Genomic DNA, 22,194 nt, shown 5'->3' with positions numbered 1-22,194 from the left:
TACATGGTGACAAAACACTCACTAGACCGAGTGCCCTGGGATCTGAGATGAGTCAAAGGTTCAGTGACTATCACACAAAGCAGCTTAGCAGAGAGGGCTGTCAACCTAGTGCTGGGAGCAGCCAGCCTCACGCTAGGAACACAGCACACTGTCTCATGCTCTGGATTGAAAGCCAACTTCCCTAAAAGCTACACACACACACACACACACACACACACACACACACACACACACACATATACACACACATCTCCACCTTTAAAAAAAAAAAAAAAAGAGAGAGTCCTTTCCTAGATGGTGCTTGATTTTAAAGTTTAAAATTCAAGATCCAAAAATTTAGTCAGAATCCATCCGCACTCCGTGGCTACCCTCTAGTGGTGCACACATCCATAGGTGGCTTTGGCTTTCAGTGGTCTGCTAAGGTAACTGCAGGTTGAGGGAGCTACCCCAGATAGGCAGTGCCAGCCTGGAACGCATCGAGATTCAACCTTCCCTTGGGCCTCCCCGGAGGACTTGGGCAGCCTTCATTTACTCCAGTTTGTTCGTTGTAACCAGGCTCTGCTCAGAACAGTTTGAAAGATGCTCGAAATGCAGCCACGATGCTGTTTTCTCTTGGTCTTTCTGTTTGACCCCCGTATCTTGTTTATTAGTGTTACAAGGCTGTTCCCTCTTTATTACGTCCTATTCAGGTTTAACGTTGGTGGTCAATTTAATATTTTGAAGGGAGAAGTGAACTTTTGGATTCACAGCGAACCGTGTTGGGAGAGCAGAGAACAGGGCATCGGTGTCTTCCCGTTCCTCAAATAGTCTGGAATAAATAACACGTATAAAAAGGCGAGTTGGAAGCTCTATGCAGCTCAGTCCGAGGAAGCAGACAGACAGCGTGTGTCTCGTGTAAAACACGAGACAAACCAGAGGTGGGATCTGTTAGCAGGACAAACGAACAAACACCCCGAGACGTCCCTGAGGTTTGGTTCAATGCTTCAAATGGTCTGCTCCAACAGTCAGATGTGACTTTTAAAAACAGTTTTCCGTGGCTTCCTTTATCTTGTCAAGCTGTCTTGAAACGCTGACTGACCTACAAATCACGTCCTCTGTGCAGTAAGAACTTGCAACAAATCCTTTGGTTTTCTTTGGCTAACATTCCAGGTGAGACCACTTAGGAAAGCATCTGGACCGAGCAGCCAGCTGCGGTGGCTTCTTCGTCCCAGCGGACCAGTCTCCATCCCTGCTTTGCATACACCTCACAGACCGAAGAGGAAGCCGGGAGGCTGGCACTCTGCCGATCACTCACCAAGAGGCTCCATGTCTCTCCTCTTCCCTTGGGTGAATGAGGTATTTCGAGAGCCAGTCAGTGTCTCCACCTCATTTCCTGAACTACAATGATCTACTCATGAGGCCGAGTCAGAGGAGACCCTGGCCAGCTATATACAGAACAAAGGAACATATAAATACATTACTTACAAAATTAACCATTACACGATGAAGGAGAGGACCTGCTTCAAACTAAATAAATTTCAAACATAAATTAAAAAAAAAAAACATTGAAAAGCCACCAAAGCCACCGCTGTCCCCAAGGTCTGTTGCTCATGGATGACACATTCAGCCGTGTGAGGTAAAGCCACAAACACTTGAAGGAGGCGTCGATTCTAGCTTTGGTTTGGATTGCTCTATTCCAGGATAGCAAATGTTTAGAACCGGCAGGGTGATGCTTATGGGTTGAGTTGAAGAGGGACGTCCATACCTCTCCTCTTCCTCCCTCCCTCCCAACATCTGCCTCTGATGAGAGAAGCATCAACATTTCAAGATGTTCTCCACCTACAAATGTCACATTCAGCTCCAAGATGAGGCGACCATGTTCTCAAGACTGTCCCCATCCCATAGGATTGTACAGGAAGTAGAACGGGGGAGGGACCATCCCAGGAGGTGATCAGCAGGAACAACTGTGAACAATTCCTTACTTCTGAGTCTCAGGAAGGTCAAGGATTGGGTACCAAACTCTACAGTGAATATACAGAGACAAAAGTCCCAGTCTCACAGGGTCCTCTCTGCCAAGGAAATGCCAGGGGGTCCATCTCCTCATAATTTAAAACGGGGAAGTGAGGAAGCAGAGAAGTCCCGTCTGGCCCCCAGGGTTCTATCTCTGCCCGGCCTCCCGGATGCGGCAGGCCACAGCAGTGATGAGGGCCGCTCCCTTCCCACTGCCGTCCTCTGATTCCAGGAAGGACACGTCACATTTTGGGGCCAGCTCTCTCACCGTCTCATGCATGACTTTGGCAAAGCTGGAAAGAGAGAAAAAAAGGGGTTGTGACTGGTTGATGTCTTCAGGCAAAGCTGGAAAGAGGGCTGAAGAGTGAAGCATGGCACCTACAAACTAACAAACATTTACTTCACACTTGGTACCACAGACAGGCTTGCAGGGGCTAGGACCACACCCAAGCCTTACACCACGGTGGACAATCACAAGAACAGAGGCTCAAGTTTTGGCACAAACGTCTTGAGATGCTGGTGAACTTCCTTCAAAACAAATCAGTTGGTCTGGGGATGTAGCTCAGTCGACAGTATTTGCCTAGCACCATAAGTTAGGCCCTTAGTTTCCACCCCCAGCATCCACCGAGCATGGTATAGCCCATGTCTGTAATCCCAGCAAACAAGAAGCAAGGGAATCAAAAGTTCAAGGTTACCTTGGCTACAAAGCAGGGATAGGCTGTGTTAAAGGCTAGTGGGATACAAGAGACTCTAGCTTCAAAAATAAACCAAGGGGTGGGGCAGAACTCAGCACTGAGGAGTACGAAAGCCCTTGCAGGGGATCAAGATTCAGTTCCCAGCACTCAAATGGTGTTCACAATACCCTGTAACTCCAGCTCCAGGGAATCCAATGCCATCTTCTGGCCTCCGTAGGCACTGTACCTGGGTACATAACTTCCCCACACCTCCCACCTCTATCCTGTATATAAATAATTAAAATAATTTTTAAAGGTAAATGATGGGCTAGAGAGATGGCTCTGTGACTAAGAACATCTATTGTTCTTTCAGGAGCCAAATTTGATCGCCAGTACCAGGTCAGGCTGCTCACAACTGTCTGGAACTGTGACTCCAGTTCCAGGCAATCAGCCTGCACGGGTGCCTTCAGTTTTGTGTACATGCCCCGACAGAGACACTCATATACATGTCTCAGTGCAGCAGACTGTGTGCCCTCTCATGACCACCCTGCCATCTCAGCAAGAAATATGTACTTGTCAGGACGTGAACATGGGATGGGTGTGGCTGTGCTCTGATAAAGAATTTATTTTAGCAACACAGCCACCCAGTGACAACCGTAGGGTCGTCCTTGGATCACAGAAAAAAATCTTGCTTGAATCATAACCAGCAGCACCATTCAAACAGCCAAAATCTCAAAATGAATAGACATCACATCAATTACAGAAACAGTGGTGATACGATCTCTGGTACCTATGATCTCTGGTAGCTGTGAACTCCTGTTGTCCCACTCCAAGAGACAAAGGATTAGGAATTAGAGGCTAGCCTCAGCTACATAAGGAATTCAAGCCTACCCTGGCTCAAAACCAAAATAGTTTCAACCCAGCCTTGAAATTAGCCAACTACACCTGTACAGAGGCTCTCAAGCCAACAAAAGGGTCATCCCCACTAATCTGCAAACTAAGCATTAAACCCTCTTTTGAGTGGCTAAGAGAAGCACAAAAAGAGAAATACACAAGGAGAAGAAGGAAGACAGGGCAGTCCCCAAGGTCGGACACTCACTGAGGATGGAGCTTATACAGTGTCCCGTCCACGCCCACCGTCACTTTGAGGTTGTCCAGCCCACGGTTCTCTCTGATCTTGTCCACCACGGCGGCCATGCCTGCACCACAGAGCTGTGCCGCACGCCGGGCCACCACGGTGCACACCTCCTTCACGATGATGCTGTCATCGCAGGTGCTCTCCAGCCCTAGGTGGCGCAGGATGGCTCGGACCTGTAGCAGGGCCAGGCAGTCACTGCATGAGAGATGGACAGTGCACGGTTAATTACGCACAGAGAGGCTTAGTGGCCCTAAGGACCCCCCAGTCCCATGGAGGCACAGTGGAGAATGGTCCCGTTCCGAACAGAACTCATTCACCTGCTCTTCCTAAAGGTGACAGAGCTACAAACAAGCGGCCCTTCATCCTATTTTACTTCCAAAGTAGGGCATTGTTATTACAAGCTCACAGGCATGGTGAGTCACGCCTGTACTAGCAGCTGTCAGGAGGCTCCAGCAGGAGGATTGAAACCAACGCAAGGGCAACCTTATCTACATAGTAAGACCTGTCTCAAGAAAGCCAAAACCAAACTATACTGAAAACAAAGAAAATCTTCATCCTACACGCAGACTAGCCCTGATACTCGGTCTAAAGCTCACCAATCCTATTTTCATGGCCTCTTTCCATGTTCAGCGTGGATCTTTTGAAGAGTGTCAGTTAGGAGTGGGTAACTCACCAGAGACAGACCTCTACATCCTGGCCTCACATGAGCTGGGGAAACCCTTTAGCTTGTCTATTCATCCGACAAAAAAAAAAAAAATGAGGACACGCCCCACCTTCCTCCCAAGCTTCTCATCCTCACCTCTCGATCTGAGACAGGAACTTCGTCTCAAAGATTCCCCTTGTCTTGAGGCGCTCTGAGATGCGGCCCCGGAAGAGCAGCCCCCGCTTCGTGAAATCGATGAGAATGTTGCGCACAATCTCACCCAAGTACATCCCACTGATCATCTTCTCGAACCTGCAACGGATGTCCGTGGAGGTCAGAAGGGGTCAGACGTGTCCAGGCAGAAGGGGGTGGGGGGATACGGAGTCTCGCAGGAAACATCCAAAAATCTCCTCAAACATTCAGCAAAACTCACCCCCTGATATCTGAGGCCCACAAGGCTTATTAGGAAAATTAAATAAAAAAAAAAGAAAAAAAGAAAAGACAAAACCCAAACCAATTCCAGGAGCAGGGGAGGATCCACTGTTACATGTTTTCTCTTGGACCTTAAGTAACTGCTGTCAACAGCAGACCCCACCCCCACTCCCCATCCTCACTTCTGGAACCAACCACGACTATGGCATGACTTGGGAGGTCTTTGGAATACGCACTATGCCTTTTTGCAAAGTCAAGGGCCCAAGGCGTACTGAAGACACATTGTCCTACCTCTTTTGGTAGCCTGCTTCCTTCATTAATGCTACCTGCCTGGCTCACAGAGGTCCTTTAATTCAGACTAATGATAGACTGCAAAGTGTGTTCTAAAAAACCACAGTCTTTGACTACTCATTCAGTCTGGTAACACTGAATAGATAGTAGGTAGATAGCATCTTCCTTCCAGAAAGACTGACAGATCTTAGGGCTCAGCTCAGCTCCAAGCCCCTGTACATGAGAGTCTGTAACACTGGGGATGCTTGTTCCTTCTGACAATAGAGGTCTTAGATGCTGAGTAAAAATGAAAGTCTTCCCTCCTGCCAGAGCCACAACAATTCTTCTTCACACTGGGGTGTGTGTGTGTGTGTGTGTGTGTGTGTGTGTGTTGCCTGTTCCCACCTGGTTTTCCTCAGTCTCAGACCTAGCCTCCAGTACACTCTCCGAGACCTCGTGATGTGTTTGAGAAGACCCTCTTTGAAGGAGAAACCCATTAGGCTCCTCAAGAGAACAGGCATTCCTCAGAATGCCACGGTGATGGAGAGCCCAGTCAATGGAGGCCCCGTTCTGGGATTTAGCTCCGAACACAGGTGGCTGCCTACCTCTGTTTGCCAGGGTTGAGAGAAAGCTCATCCACTGCGACATCAAACACTGTACGCAGGTCATCCAGGCAGCCGTTGTCCCCAAACGCTCCCCACTCCATGTTGACACACATCCGTCCCTCCTCTCCATCCACCAGCTCCACATTCCGCATCTCTTCCATGTAGCAGGCGTTGCTTCCAGTGCCTGTCAATCAGAGGCCGCCAATGCTCCCTCAACACCAGCCTCCCACCCACCCAGAGCCGTGCAACCCCACCTGGGCAGGATGAACAGTGTCCTTACCAACAATGAGGCCAACTTCACAGTGAGGGTCTTCATAGCCACAAGTCATCATAGTTCCAACTGTATCATTCACCACGGCAACCACATCCAGGTCAAACTCCTGATGGCAAGAAGAAGATGTCTACTCCACAAATCCCAGTGTCAGAAACTTCAAGACACATACGCACACATGCATGCGCAGGTGCACACACATACTCCAAATGGTATATGCTATGGCCCATTCTTCACTTCACCTGCCCCTGCCCAGACATCCCCTCCTCAAACTGAGACCTACACTTCCACTGGCTAGGACATTAAGATCACCACTTCTGAGCAGGGAAGACAGATCAGTCAGCAGAGAGCAGTGCTTGCTTCCCTTACAAGCATGACAACCCGAGTTTGATCTTCAGAACCCACGAAAGAGACACACACGACAGTACATGTTTGCAATCCCTGCAAACATGAAACATGAAAGGGAAACAGAGACCAACAGACTCCTAGGGCTTGCTGGCTAGCCAGCCTAGCCTAACTGTTTGGTCCCAGGCCAATGAGAGGATCTGTCTCTAAAACCAAGATAAGGGGCTGGAGAGATGGCTCAGCAATTAAGAGCATTGACTGTTAAAGTCCTGAGTTCAATTCCCAGCAACCACATGGTGGCTCACAACCATCTGTAATGGGATCTGATGGCCTCTTTCTGGTGTGTCTGAAGACAGCTACAGTGTACTCACATACATAAAATAAATCTTAAAAAAAACAAAACAAACAAACAAAACAAAAAACAAAGAAAAGCCAGGCATGGTGGCATATACCTTTGATCCCAGTCATTCAGAGGCTGAGGTAGTTAGTACCTAAGGATTCCCATCTAAGACCACACACACACACTGCCACTTATCTGCTCACCCTTTTTTGCTCTCCCCATTACTTAAAGCCCTTACAGCAGCACCTGCCACTGGAACCTGGCCTCTTAGTCGTTAACCAACCACTGCTGAGTGATAAGTTAATTTCCCCCCAACAAAGCAGTAACATGTGCTCTAATCCTGGATTCCAGATACACCAAGCCTTGCAACATGTCTCCCACCTCTCGCCGGTGAATCGCTTCCTTCAGCAAGGTGACCACATCCTCGCCCTCACAGCCAGATGCCTTGAATCCCTTTGTCCACTTGAGGAGGATGCTCTGAAAGTAAATAAGTAGAAAATAAAAACCACACAGGTGCACAGAGGAGGGACAGCCGAGAGGGGATCCTGGGTCATTCCTGGAGCCTGGTTCTGCTTCTAGCTCTCAGCCTCGCAGAGCGGATTACCCACAAATGATTCTGAGCCTGCATCTATGGTACTGAGACTTGGTTACATCATTTGATCCTCACCACCACTTGTGAGAGCTTTGTCATGATCACAGTTACTTGGTGGGTTATCAAAGCACTGAAGGGATTTGCCGGATCTAGATCACCCCCTGGCCCAGTGACTCATGGCTTAAACACCATGCAAACGCTCCAATGCATATTTCCTTCAGCGGACAAGGCCTAGAAGGGCCGGTGTGTGTCTTTTTTGTTTGTTTGTTTGTTTTTTGTTTTGTTTTTGTTTTCGAGACAGGGTTTCTCTGTATAGCCCTGGTTGTCCTGGAACTCACTCTGTAGACCAGGCTGGCCTCGAACTCGGAAATCCGCCTGCCTCTGCCTCCCAAGTGCTGGGATTAAAGGCGTGCGCCACCACTGCCCAGCCTGGTGTGTATGTCTTAACTCCAGAGTTAATGAACAATGTCAACCTAGAGAGGTTCTCAGAGTCTTCTACAGGCCCTAAGCGGGGGGAAGAGGAGAGGAAGGGAGTGTTTCTGTTCACATCTGCATGCATAGAGCTGGGCACATGGCATGTATGTGGAGGCCAGAGGCTGATGGCACACACCTTCCCCATTTGCTGTCCACCTTATTTTTTGAGGGAATCCGTCATTATACCTGGAACTCATGGATTGAGCTAAGACTAGCTGACCAGGGAGCACCCAGGATCTACCTGCCTGGCTCTGCTTCTGCAGTGCCGGGTGTTACAGGCACAGAACTGCACCCAGCTTTTACATGGGTGCTGGAGATCTGAGCTCAGATCCTCATTATTACAAAGCAAGCAACATAGCACCTGAGCCAGGCCCCTGAGCCCCTCTTTAGGGCATCCTCCATTGTGTGGTGGGTCATCTAGACACAAATGCCCATTTGCTTTGTACATGGGAGAAAAAAGGGTTTGTTCCCTGTTGCTGTTGGTACTATACAAACTACAGAAGACTGGAATCACGGCCACCCACATGCATGGTGTCTCCGAGCTTTGCTCATGGTATATGCCCATCACCTGGGTATCCCATAAACCTGGGTGTGTCAAACTGTGGTGAGATCCCAAGAGATTATGAACAGAACAAAACACAGTACCGTGGAGCCCTGGCTAATTACACCCACACAGCGACAAAGGCATGCTTGTCTCTTCTACTCATCTCTCATCTACCGCTGAGCTCTGTGCCTCTGGCAAAAGTGAGGTTTATAACCTCACTTCAGATGATGACTGTAACAAGTCAACACCAGGCTTAAACAACAACCAGGGGAGACTTGCCCAAAGCCAGTGAAGTGTGGCCAAAGACCTGTGTGTGGGTCACCAGGTGTCCTTAACACCTGCTGAAACCTCATCAAAAAGGTGAGGTCACCAGCGCCAAGGCCACAGCTAGTTCCTGCTTTGTCTACTCTTTATTAAGTTCTAGTCTTACCAGAGGAGCCTTACAGAACACAGAAAAACCCAGCAAGGATCTAAGATCTTACAACCCTGGTTGGAACAGTTAATAGTGTCGAGTTTCATGATAAAAATATACAAAATTGTACATGTTGGCATGAAAAGAAAGAGAGGGTCTACTCATGTGCAGGGGGACCTCAGTTTGATATTCAGCACCCACATAAAAGCTGGGGAGGTGGAGACAGGAGGATCTCCAAACAGGCTGACAGCGTTGCCTAAGTGAGCTCCAGGTTAATGAGAGACCTTCTCTCAAAAACAAGGTGGATAACCTCTACCTGAACATATATGCATGTGGCAACACACACACACACTCTATGAGTTAATATTTTTGATTGTCATTGTTATCTGTGTACCCAAAAAGTTGGTATCCAGTTTCTCCTACGGTCCCCACCCAAGCTCACTCATATCCTCTTTCACTCTTCTAAGAACAACTCTCTTCCCTGTAAACTGGAGTGAGCTTAGAGTTGAGGAAGCCCATAGGAGAGCTTTCCCAGAAGGTGCCACTACCTGGTCCAGGCTGTTCTGCTGGCAAGGGAAGGAGAAGGTGAAACCCAAAGGCAGGGACACACCCTTCATGCCCATGTACTCAAGGAAGTCTGCGATGCACTGGACAATGTGGTCGAAGAGCTGTAGAAAGAAAGGGCATTGAGAAATGCAAGCTCAGGCAGCACTAATCCGGAGCAACTCTGCCGGGTTGCTGAACCACTGCCCTCCTCAAGCCAGGGGTGAGCGGAGAAACACTGGTCTTTGAAATTGGGAGGTCGCTGGATCCTCCCAGAAGCACAACCCATCATGACCTCCCCTCCTCCCTAATGTATCACCGCTGCCGCCACCACGCCTTTCTCTCTGGCCCCTCGCCTCACCTCCTCTCCAGTGCCATGCATGACCTCCTGCGGGATGGAGTAGATCTTGTTATGCATCTCCACGCCCCTCCGCTTGCCATTACGCACGCGCACCAGTAGGACCCGGAAGTTTGTTCCTCCAAGATCCAAGGCCAGGAAGTCTCCTTTCTCTGGAAAATGAACCCAGGATAATGAGTTGGGGTCACAGAGAATACATTTCCCTTCGTTGGGGTTGTGGAACGCAAGTCTTGGGAGAAGATGGAGTGTGAGCGCCACCTGGCAGTTAAGCAAGAAAATCTTCAAGATCAAATCTGAATGGGCCCACCATCTAGTAGAACCCCAGAAGTCAGCTCTTCAGAACACGGAGAATGCCAATACAGTATACTTAAAACTGTCTGAATTTGAGCCGAGAGAAATCGTACCACCTAGGGTCCGATTCTGGAAGAGAAGGAAAAGTAGAGGGACTCTTCAAAGAAAACTGAAGTCAGGGAAAGTGGAATGCCCGCAATCCCAGAACTTGGGATGTGGGGGCAGGAGGATCAGGAGTTCAAGGCCAACCTTAGCTACCTTGTGAGTTTAAACCCAACCTGGGCTATATATAAGACCCCGAGACAATCTGACACATTCCTTTTCCCTCTTCAAGGTAATCTTTGAGGGGTGCTTGAATGGAGCATGGCCCCGTATTACCAGAGTACCAAAACTTTTGCCTGTGTAGCCTGTGCCAACCGTGAACAATCATGAACCAGAAATATTTTGTATGGGGCCAAACAGGAAATACATGTAGATCCAAACTAATGTGGTATTTGAGAGCTGCCTCTGGAATGCAGATTCCTAGGTTTGAATGTCAGCTGACATCGGTTGTATGAACTTGAACAAGGTTCTCTTGGTTTCAGTTCTCTACCAAACAGCAAATTTATATTTTTATTTTTTTTAAAGATTTATTTATTTTAATTTTATGTATATGAGTACACTGTTGCTGTCTTCAGATACACCAGAAGAGTGCATCCGATCCCATTACAGATGGTTGTGAGCCACCATGTGGTTGCTGGGAATTGAACTCAGGACCTCTGGAAGAGCAGTCGGTGCTCTTAACTGCTGAGCCATCTCTCCAGCCCAGTAAATTTTTAATAAACAAAAATTTGGTCCAGGAACAGTCCTAGCATAGGTGATTCAAGGTCATCCTGGACTACATTTGAGGCCAGCCTGAGCAACATTAGACCCATTTCAAAAAGCAAAACTAATGAGGCTGAAGAGATAATTTAGCAGTTAAGAACTGACACTGTTCTTGCAGAGGTTCCAAGTTCAGTTTCTAATACCAGCATCAGGGGTTTCCCAACTACCCCTAACTACCCCTAACAGCTCTAGGGAGACTGGATGCTAATTGACACATCACACACACACACACACACACACACACACACACACACAGCACCGATGCTGCGTACCTGTACCATCTGGAGTGGCGCACACGTAAGTGGGCAGCATCTTCACAGGGGCAATGTCATGCGTCTCCTTGCTCAAACCTTGCTCCATTTCCACCTTCATCCTTCTCTTAACCTCCAGCAGCTGTTCATGGCTCAGCTTCAGAGACTCCAGGGTCTTCTGGCGGGCCCGGTGTTGGTCAGCCAGACGGTAAGCCACCGCTGTCACCATAGCCGCCCCCTTGCCGCTGCCATCCTCAGAGCGGAGGAAGCGGACATCACAGTCAGGCACCAGCCTCCTCACTGCCTTATGGAGACGCTTGGCAAAACTGTGACACACAGAGAAAGAGACAGGTGTCCATGGTTACAGTCTGTGGTATAAATGGCCGCAGAGCAGACCATGCCCCTGCAGAAGCACGTGGTGCCCGTACCTCCTCTCTCCAGTCCTCCCCATCTTAGGGTTACTGTATAAAGGCCCAGCTATTCATTCAATCACAGCTGCTCTAGCTGGCTCTTCTAAAGCTACTGCCCCCTGAATGTAGTCACAGAGCCACTCTTTCTAATGGAACAGGCCACAGCTCCTAAGCTTAGCAGAGGGTGCCAGCCTCTGCTAGGGCAGACTACTAGAATCAAATGTTTCTGATGCTCCTGGAGATCCAGCCTCATTTTATCTGAAGCCCCAGGAAAACACTCAACAACAACAAAAGCCTACAAGTATCTTTCTCCTGGACTCTGGCCTTTCTCTTTCCAGTTCTTGTGAAGGTCTCAGAAGCATTTGAACAACTGGAGTCAGTGAGAGGCTCTTGGGTGGCGACCTCCTGCAGCTTCCAGAGAGAGCTGACTACTGAGGATAGCACAGCACCGCAATTCCAAGACTCCTCTCCCAGACCACCCACACCCACACGGACAGGACAGCAAGCAGCCTTCCTGCAGGCTGGTCACTGTAAAAGTCAGCCTCGCCCAGTCACTCAGCTGGAACCAGCCTCTTAACCACATTCCCAGGTTATTCATGTTCCTACGGCCCTGGTCTGGAAAGCAGGGGATCGATCTCAGGGCCAGATGGCAGCCACCAGCTCAGTTAAAGGTTCCCTGACCTGGCACTCACACTGAGAAAACAGTGGAAAAATAAGTGATCAGAAGAGATATCTTCTGGGTCCCGGTTGAGATATGAACAGTTTTGAATATACAAACAAAGGGACATGACAGGGCAGGAACAATTCAACACCAAAATCAGGAGAGGCTGGTGTCTTCAAGGTTGGATGGCCACTAATAGAAGGCATGGTACCCACATGAACCAGCCAGAGTAAGGGAAGAACAGAGATGAATCAGTAACTCATAAAAAAAGGGAGGTGGCCGGAGATGATGTTGGGTTCTGGTGATGTGCTTGCCTACCATGCACAAAGCATTCGACAGAAAACGCTTCAGAAAGGTGGTGGTACATGCCTGCAATCCTAGAACTTGGGAGGCAGAGACAAGATCAGAATTTAAGCTCATCCATGGGCACAGACTGAGACTAAGGCCAGCCTGGTACTAGATGACAAGCTTGTCTCAAAACAGAGTAGAAGAAGAGACAGCAACCAGGAGCTCTACACAGAGGGCAAACTATCAGCTGCCTTCAGAAAGCAATCCCACCCACCCATACCAGCAGTGTCCACTGGAGAACATATAGAAAGCAATACAGAGCTGCCTCATGGAGTCTCCAGGGGACTCCATTGTTCCCAGCCCTGGGCTGCTCACTCACTGGGGATGTTTCTTGTAGACCGAGCCATCAACGCCAATGGTGGAGCGAAGTCGCTCCTCGCCCTTGTTCTCCTTGATCCGCCACAGCACCGCAGCCAGGGTGGCCGCGCACAGGCTGGCCGAGCGCGTGGACACAATCTGACAGATTCGGTGTGTGGCCACACAGTCCTCCTGCAATGGACTCAGACCCAGGCGCACCAGGATCTGGTAAGCCTTCTGGATTCCGTCCTTATCCCTGGGAAACAGACAGGGTGTGAGCAGTGTTCAATTCACTGTGGCCACCAGTGAGAGGGGCTGGCAAGGCAGTCCCTCAGTTCTAGCAAAGCCCTCCTTCCAGGGAGTGCTGATTACACAGCAGTTCAAGGCTCCTCTCTCCCAGACCACCAACACTCACAAACACACACAGAGGGAGGCCTGGTTTCTGTAGGTGCTTTTTTATTTTCCACAAGGAAAACCTTGAAGTTCCTTTGTGTGTACCTTATAAGGACAGGACCCTGTTTTTGCTGCACATGCTGAGTGAGTGAGCCTGTGGGTTCCTGCTCTCTGTTTCCCTCAAAGTAGATGAATGGTAACTCAGCTGCCAGCTACCTTTGAGTACTTGAATCCAGTATGGACCCCACCTGTTGCTCTCTAGAACGGCAAAAGCCAGTCTGTGTCTGAAGACACTGGGAAAGGGCTGGACGTTGCGCCTGAGCCTCTCCTGGAGGAGCCCCGTGCCTCTATAACACACACCTTCATCTCCTTTTGGGCTTAACAAAAAGCAGGCAGAACTGCTCCAAAGAGTCCTCGAAAAGTGCTTTGAACTATTTCATTGCCCTTCTTTCCGTTAAAACCACTTCCTCGCTCCATCACGTCCCTGAAACTGTAAGACTCCCTCAACCAAGTAGAACTTTCGAGCACAGAACAGTAAACCTGAATCTTTGGAACACTGTTTAGTGATTAAAAAACAAAACAAAAAACCAGGATGTCCTTGCTCCCATTCCCAAGTTATGAGCAGGTAAGTATTTATGTCATACTCAAGTTAGTGAGAGTGGTGACTGGTGAATAAAGTCATATGGCTGCCAAAGACATCTATATGAACTTCTTCTGGTCCTCCTTACAACCTCAAAAGCCTGACTGAAGGGAGAGCTCGCTGGGAAAAGTGCATCCTTGGCAAGCACAAGAACTCGAGTTCAAACCCCACAATTTATATTAAAGAAAAAAAAATCAGATGTGGTATGTCTCTAATCCCAGAGTGATGAGGAGGTGGAGACCGGTGGATCCTTGGAGGCTCACTAAGCCTAGCCCACTAAATTCCAGGCCAGTGAGAAAGTCTGCCTCAAAGATAGACACTCTGCAGAACACATACCCAAGGTTTGATACACACACACACACACACACACACACACACACACCCGCACACACACAGAACTCCAAGCCACACCCCTTATTTCCCTCCTCGGTTCCTGCCAAACTCATGGTAAGCAGAGAGGCAGTGGGCCCAGAGCTTACTCTTCAATATCTGAGACATCTTTGGTCTCAAAGGAGCCGGTGGTGAGGAGTTCTGGGCTGAGCTTCCCTCGGAACAGCAGCTCTGCCTTGGCCATCTTCACGAGGATGAGCCTGACCAGCTCCCCCATGTACATCCCGCTGATCATCTTCTCAAACCTGCAGAGAGAGAACAGTTTCGCCATCAACAGATGTGCACCCTCTCTCCTCCAGATGACGGTGCACAGTGTGAGACTCTCAAGGAAAGTTAGTAATCATAGTAACAACAGCAACTAAAAGGCTTAGATAGGTCCCCAGTAGGAAACAAGATGGCTAAAATTATATCAAGGTACAGATCTTCCCACTCATCCACTAACGCTGCCTTTCCAAATTTGTGAATTCAAGAAAATGGATGATAACAACCTGGGAAGAGGCTAGGAGGTGGTAGTACATGTCTTTAATCCCAGCATTTGGGAGGCAGAGGCAGGTGGATCTCTGTTAGTTCAAGACTAGCCTGGTCTTTACAAACAAACAAACAACAATAAAAACAAAAAGCCAGTAACCTGGACAGAGATTGGGGTAAAGTTCCAGGGCAGGCTAGAAGTGAGCTCAAGAATCTGGGGGTGAACATGTTGAGAGCTAAAGGAAAAAATTAGCTTAAGGAAGTCCAGTAATTTAACTTCCTATCACTAGGTGGCACTGTTTTCTTTAACGATTGCTCTTTTTGCCTAGGCCCATGTGACCGAAGAAACCAAGCCCTTAGGATTATCTTCTTGGTAAAGAAAGCCCCTTGATGTCTCCTAAAGGGGCAGAGACAAGAAACATAATGGGCTTGTATTAACTAGGATGGGCCACACCACTCAGGAGGCCCAGCAGGGGTGTGGCACAGAACACCTAGCAGGAATTGAAAACCAGGCCCTCAATCAGCAAAATGTGACTTGCTCAGAGTAAGGCTAAAGAAGCACTGGCAGCATGGTTCCAGACACCAGCGGGAAGATCAGGTTTTAGGCTAGCCTCGGCTACATGGTGAGATCCTATCTCAAAGAATTAGAGAAATGGTTCTATGGTTAAGAGTAAGTACCACTCTGAAGGAACAAAATTTGATTCCCAGCGCCCAGGACTACATGTAATTCTAGTTTCAGGAGATCCAGTGCCCTCTTCTGCTCTCCCCAGCACTAGGCTTACATGCACACAGTGCACTCAAATACATGCAAAATAAATAAATAAATAAATAAATAAATAAATAAATAAATAAATAAAAGACTCATCACTCATGCACATAAAGTAAAAATAGGTAAGTGGGGGATGGGGGATGCACACCTTTAATGCCAGCACTAGGGAGGCAAAGGCAGGCAGACTCCTGTGGATTGAGGCCAGCCTGATCTACAAATTGAGTTCTAGCACAGACAGGGCTGTTACAGAGACATCCTATCTCAAAAAAAAAGAAAGAAAGAAAGAAGAAAAGAAAAGAAAAACTAAAAACCCAAAATAAACCCTAAACGGGGGGGGGGGGAATCTAGGTCATCTCAGATAGTGAGTCCAAAGTCAGCTTGGGCCACACGAGCAGCTGTCTCAAAAACCAAAAGCCCAAACGAAGCAGCCTGGCTTCAGCACTGTAGAATCCCAATGTCTACATCTGACTGTCAACAAAGTCGGCTCGTAATAACTGAGGAGTTGTCCTCCCTCAGTGGCTCTTTACAACGTGACTGCCCAGCAGCACCTCAGAGGAAGACCCCCTTCCGATTGTCCTCAGTCACCTGTGGCTAAGCCAGTTCTGTTGCTCATTTTATCTTTGGACTCGCCCAAGGACACATGGCTCCTCACAGTAACTTGGGTTCATCCCACTGAGGGAAGCGGACACTGAAGGAACGGCTTTTCAGCTGACCTCTCAGCACCCACAGCAGACACAACCACAGGATCCTAAAAAAGCTGCAAGTGCACAGGCTTGAATTTCAATATGGAGCGGAGAAGCCTGTGACTTAAAGAAAGGCTACCTACCTCCGCCCCGGTGTACAGAGCTGGGTTCTCTGGGCTCCTTTCCCAAAGAGAGATCAGAACTAAATTTTTCTAAAACATTCACAGCACCAAGAGGACCACAGAAATAAATGGTATGTTGCTCAAAAATGGTTTTGCAACTGTTGTCAGCCCTTGCAGCAGCCACCAATCCTGTTTCAAGAGAAGTTTAGCAAATTCGAGAAAGTAAGGTTGTGTAAGAAGAGTCAAAAGGAGGGTCGGTCGGAGAGAGGGCTCAGCACTGGCTGCTCTTGCAAAGAACCCAGATCTGATGGTCAGCACCCACATGCTGGTTCATAATTATGTGTGCCTCTAGTTCCAGGGGATCCAATGCCCTCTTCGGATCTCCAGTCACCAAATACACATGTGGTACAACATGCATACATGCAGACACATGCATACATGCAGGCAAAATACACATAAAATGAAATGAATAAATCTAATTTAAAGAGATGAAAAGAAATACAAAGTCTTAAAAAAGAATCAAAAGTAACAAAAATAAGACTGGTGTGTGTAAGATTCAGGATGCAAAATGCTTAGCTTTTGCCTCCAACTAACTGTCCCTGGGTCATAACTGGGCTAGTGTGAATGAAGACAAGCCATGGGACTCTGAATAAATGACAATTTTTTAAAAAGTCAATACAGGGCAGCATATCTTTAATCCTAACAGTTAAGAAGCAGAGGCAGGTGGGTCTCTGTGAGTTTGAATCCAGCTTTCATCTACATAGTCAGCTCCAGGCCACCAGAAACCAAACAGTGAAACCTTGTCTCAAACAAAACAAAGAAAACAAATAAAGGCCAGGTTTGTAGCTCAGTTGGTAGTGTTTGCCCAGGTTCAATTCCCATCATCAAATAAAACCAGCTGCTGCAGTCTTGGTATCCAAGCAGTGATGGGCCGAAGGCCACAAAATGGTGCCTTTCTTTAAGAGCCTCATCTTGCCAGGCAGTGGTGGCACATACCTTTAATCCCAGTATTTGGGAGGCAGAGGCAGCAGATCTCTCTGAGTTTGAGGCCAGTTTGGTCTACAGAGTGAGTTCCAGAACATCCAGGGCTACACAGAGAGCTGCTGACCAAGACTCTGTATTAGGAAGAACCCAAGCAAAACGGTGACCATCCTGAAGGGCAGTGCGGTTTATCCGATTCTTGTCTCTGCTTTCAGCCCCTTTGCAGTCTTATGATCACGACCATTCCCGAAACTAGTGTGCCTCCACAACCCTTTGTGGATAACGCAAAGGAAGCGTGGAAACAAGCCCTTGCTGTGGCAGTCCCCACCTCAGCTCCACACCCTACCCACTCACCCACCCACAGAAAGATGCCACTTACAGCTGCTTCCCAGGGTTCAGTGAGCCCATGTCGATCTCTCGGTCAAACTCAGTTCGGATGTCATTGAGTGTACCGTCGTCCCCGAAGGCTCCCCACTCCATGTTGATGCACATCCGTCCCTCGTCACCCTCCACCATGTCAATGTGACGCATCTCCTCCATGTAGCAGGCGTTGCTGCCAGTACCTGGTCAAAGGAAGGAACCATTCAGTGGCTACATGTGCTATTGTCTTACCCACCTCCCTCTTCATTGCTTGTAGAAGTCTGCCTAGGGGCTGAGATTCCTCACGGCAGCCCCCTGGGAAAACACAACACACAGGCCAGGCCTCTCTCCTGTACACTGCTTAACTCCGGAAGTCCTGGCTTGGCCTAAAGTAGCTGCATCACTATCTTTGCATAGCAGGAAACACCCAAGCTAATGACTAGTTCGTACAATGCTGGCCCTCACACCAGGATCTCACTCACTCACCCACAATGAGACCAATCTCGCAGTTCTGATCATCATAACCACAAGTCATCATGGTCCCAACTGTGTCATTCACCACGGCCACAATGTCAATGTCAAAGTCCTGCAAGAGATCAAAGGGCCTTCATCATCACAAGGGGAAGACGGGTGTGAAGATGGAGAAAGAGCGAGATACACCATGAAAGTATGCTGCTAACCCAACCCATGGCCACACATGGATAGAGGTAGGGATCACCCCCGACTCCCCATCCACCTATTCTCCATTTGTCTTTACCAATAAGGACCGTTGTCCAGACAACAGCAAGGAGCCATCTCCTGCTCCATTCCCCGCTCATGTCAATCATGCCAACATTCCTACTTGACAGTGAGGACAGCCTGTGGACCCCGAGCTCCCACCCGTTACTCACCCCTCTGCGCTGGATAGCCTTCCGGATCAGATCCACCACATCTCTGCCTTCCACACCACTGGACTTGAACCCCTTAGTCCATGAGACCAAGAAACTCTAGACGAGGGCCAAATATATATATATAATTATTTTCCACCACTGCAACAGCAACCTCCCAAGTCCTCAGCAGAGCCCTCTACCTCAGGCCTAAAGTCACGGTTAAGAAGCGGTAAATAGTATAGCCTTGTATTTCTGATCCTCCTGAGGGCTGGGATTTCAGTAGGCACTACCGTGGCCAGTTTATGCTGTATCGGGGATGGCACCCAAGGCTCAGTGTGTGCTATGCAAGCACTCTGCCAATGAGCACATCCCCATTCTTGGGTATCTTCCTTTCACCCACGGGGCTTTCTCATAGCACTTTAGATCAAAGGCGATCTTAATTTCTCACTCCTGCTAATGTGAACAGGATACCACAAAGTATGTGGGGGAGGGGGATAGAACAGCACTGCCTGGGGGAGGGGCAGGACATCACTGCCTCTCCTATTTCACCGCCACCCTCTACACCTACACATAACCTTCACCGCCACCCTCTACACCTACACATAACACATACACACAGCTTCCCAGAAGGACATAAGTCTCAGTACTGAAAGCTCATATGCAAAACTCCTCATCGCCACTGCCACTGCAGCTGCAGGTGGCTCAGGAGTCCCCTTCCGAGAAACATCTCAGCCGGTCATACCTCATCCAGTTTCGTCTGGTGGCAGGGGAAAGAGAAGGTGAAACCCAGTGGGAGCTTCTTCTCTTTGATTTGTAGCTTGTCCATGAAGTTGGCCAGGCATTCGGCAATGTGGTCAAACAGCTAAGGACACAAGCAGGAAGGTGAGCGGGGAGGCAGGGTGACAGGGGATAGACTCGGGGTGATGGTTTCTATCAATTGCCAACTTGACAGAATCTAACATGACCTAGAAGACAAACCTCTAAGCACGCCTGTGTGGGAGTTTCTAGATTAGCTTCGTGGAAGTGGGGAGATTTCCCCAAATGTGGGAGGCAGCCTTCCACAGGCTAGAGCTCTGAATTGATTAAAAAGGAGTTAGCTGAGCACCTATCTATCTCTCTGCTTCCCAACTGTGGACATAACTGTGACCAGCACCTCAGGCTCCTGCTGCCATGCTCTCTTCCTACCATGACAGACTACATCCTCCAGCTGTAAGCCAAAGTAAAGGCCCCCTTCCTAATGTTACTTCTGTTACAGCAACAAGTAACACACAAAAACGAGCAAGTAGAACTTATGTCATCATTTGCTCTCCTGTGAAAAGGAAATGACATCTGGACTGTCACTCAAAACGACATCTGGACTCAGTCACGCAATGTGTACAAAGGCTTAACGCTAATCAGAGTGCTCGTTAGATGGAATCTTCCATGTAAGCCTTTTAAATTAATCTTGGTCAAAAGAACCCCAATAAGTCAGAGGACGCCGTGGTTATCACAAAGTCCACATACATCAGAGAACAGAGCAGCCTCTGCTGGCCTTCATGTTAGTCCAGCTTTTCCTCCCAGAATAGAATGCCTGTCTCATGCCCAAGGAGATCTTTGGCTCCCCTGACTCTTGACGGGGAGTGATGGGACTCATTCCCTCGGCGCTCAATGAACCAACTCAACCAAAATAAGCAACCTTTTTATTTTACCTCTGTAAAAGAAGAAATTCCCTGAAGGCAATTCAAGGATATTATTTTTTGGTTTGTTGTTTATCTTATTCTTTTTTTTTTTTTTAGTGTGTGTGTATGTGTGTGTGCACCCATATGTCTGCATGTGAGGTCACACTCTTGCCCATGGAGAATTGGAGTTGCTAGTTCTCCAGTGTTGTGAGCTGCTTGATCTAGGTCCTGGGATCTGAACTCTTGTCCTCTAATAAAACAGCAATTGCCTTTAACTAGCAAGTCATCTCCGCAGTCTCTTATTTTTGATTTCCAGTTTCAAAATGAAAGACAGGGACCCACACAGCTGCAGGACCCACACAGCCACCTCAGCATGCAGAGGTGTGTTCTGATAACTCAGGCTTTCAGTTAAGCCAGAGGCCACAACCGAGCAGTTTCTCTCCTTCACCTACTCCACACCCTCAAAGAGAAGCTTAGCTCTCCAGATGTTGAGAGACAGAAGGCAGCCATGTGGTATAGAGAGTAAGCTATACTTACTCTGGAGGCTGAAGAGAGTAAACAAAGTCCAAGGAAAGAGGGCCAAGTGGCAAAATGGAATCGCCAAGGAAGGAGCAGAGGAATGAAAGACAAGTGTGATCCTTCTCAGAAAGGAGCAAAGGGCTCAGAGGGTTGGCATTTGGTGCTAAGCGTGCAACCTGAGTTTAATTCTTAGAGAGAAAGCCCAACTGCTCCATGCTGTTCTGAAGCCTTCACAAGCCCCTCAAGGAGACCTAGCAATCTCTTAACAAGTCTTCTCTGGAATCCTGAAGCAGATCTCAGCAATAAAGGATGGGGTTAACAGGCCCACTGGCTCCCTGACGTCTGGGGCCATGAGCAGGTGGTGGAGTCAGGAAGGAAGGCAGCCTAATCTAGGAGGAGGCAGCGCGCTCGCCGAGCTCCCACGTGGATCCTGTCCATCTGTCTGGTGCCAAGCAAGGTTACCCACAGTTGATGCTGAACTTTGAACCTCCAGTTCAAGGCAAGACAGGACAGAGCTGTCACCATGGGGGGGGGGGGGGGGCTGGTGTTAGTGGCTACCTACCCTTGAGCTAGTCAGAGTTTTAATATACAAATGGGGCTTCTGGAGAGAGCAGCAACCTCTGCTCATGCTGAAACAAATATGGGCACATCAGACAACTCATAGCACACGATTCCCAATGTTAGGTTTCCTTTTTTTTTTCCTTTTTTCTCCAGTACTGAAGATTGAACCCAAGGCTTTACACGTGGTATGTGAGGTCTCTACCACTGAGTTGTATCTCTACAGCCTTTAGGGTGAGTATCTTTACCCAAAGAAAACAAGTCGCATAAACATCAAGCAGTCATGGGAATTGGGGGATCTTTATCTGGGGTGGGAAGCAAGATATCTTCCCAGTCCTCAGCCCTGACCTCTGTTCCTTCCCCAGCAGCCGTCCCCACAGAAGGCAAGAAAAAAAGTCCCTGTATTCAGGAGGCTGAGACAGAAAAATGGAGAACTGGGGGCCAGCTGAGGCTACCTCTTGAGACCCTGATATCAAGTCAAACTAAATTCAGCTGGTCAGTCACATTTTAAGTTTGCCATGCTTCATGTGACTCGTGGCTTCACACAGGGCAAGTCCATTACAAAAAGGTCTGAGTAAGCGGCAAGATCAAAAACCTACATGCTTTCTAGAAGGAAAAGAGGAGACAATTGCTCCCCTGAACTGGAGGACCAACCTTCTCTTCCTGCTATCTGAAGACCAGGGATGAGATGCTAGAGAAGTCAACACCTTCCTGCCATAAAAGGGCTCAAAGGGCATAAGCCTGTTAGCTCTGTGCTCCAAACATTTCCTTTTCCTTCTTGACAGGGGGATCTGCTCACTCCTCTTGTCCTGAGATACACCTGAAAAACCTCAGTAGGGTGTGCCAGGGCCAGGGCCTGCATCAGGAGGCTGAGAAGGAAGGGGTACCAAGTTCTCTGAGACAGACATCAAGTGACCAGACCAGAAGATAGATTTCACCCTTGCTCACAGCTCTTTAAAGACCTTTGCAAGTTTGAGGCTTGATGACTTAGCCTGTGATCTAATAAAATTGCATTTAAAAAATCTATTTCTT

General features: G+C 48.4%; 1 protein-coding gene across 1 annotated transcript in view; it reads right to left on the bottom strand.

Annotated features, from left to right (window-relative positions):
- Positions 1 to 270: 270 nt before the first annotated feature.
- Hk2 (hexokinase 2) overlaps positions 271 to 22,194 on the bottom strand; it is a 48,680-nt gene continuing 26,756 nt past the window's right edge. Inside the window, exons 4-18 of the mRNA XM_028762331.1 lie at positions 19,170 to 19,289; positions 18,449 to 18,544; positions 18,045 to 18,144; positions 17,578 to 17,761; positions 14,265 to 14,420; positions 12,775 to 13,008; positions 11,058 to 11,362; positions 9,634 to 9,782; positions 9,278 to 9,397; positions 7,089 to 7,184; positions 6,032 to 6,131; positions 5,752 to 5,935; positions 4,601 to 4,756; positions 3,763 to 3,996; positions 271 to 2,282 (exon numbers count right to left, since the gene is read on the bottom strand). Coding sequence (XP_028618164.1) covers positions 2,138 to 2,282; positions 3,763 to 3,996; positions 4,601 to 4,756; positions 5,752 to 5,935; positions 6,032 to 6,131; positions 7,089 to 7,184; positions 9,278 to 9,397; positions 9,634 to 9,782; positions 11,058 to 11,362; positions 12,775 to 13,008; positions 14,265 to 14,420; positions 17,578 to 17,761; positions 18,045 to 18,144; positions 18,449 to 18,544; positions 19,170 to 19,289 — 2,379 coding nt within the window. The 3' untranslated portion in view covers positions 271 to 2,137. The remainder of the gene's footprint in view (positions 2,283 to 3,762; positions 3,997 to 4,600; positions 4,757 to 5,751; positions 5,936 to 6,031; positions 6,132 to 7,088; positions 7,185 to 9,277; positions 9,398 to 9,633; positions 9,783 to 11,057; positions 11,363 to 12,774; positions 13,009 to 14,264; positions 14,421 to 17,577; positions 17,762 to 18,044; positions 18,145 to 18,448; positions 18,545 to 19,169; positions 19,290 to 22,194) is intronic.

Source organism: Grammomys surdaster, unplaced genomic scaffold, assembly GCF_004785775.1.
Source record: "Grammomys surdaster isolate TR1022 unplaced genomic scaffold, NIH_TR_1.0 133, whole genome shotgun sequence".
NCBI classification, from domain to species: domain Eukaryota; kingdom Metazoa; phylum Chordata; class Mammalia; order Rodentia; family Muridae; genus Grammomys; species Grammomys surdaster.
This window is presented reverse-complemented; position numbering and strand designations above follow the sequence as displayed.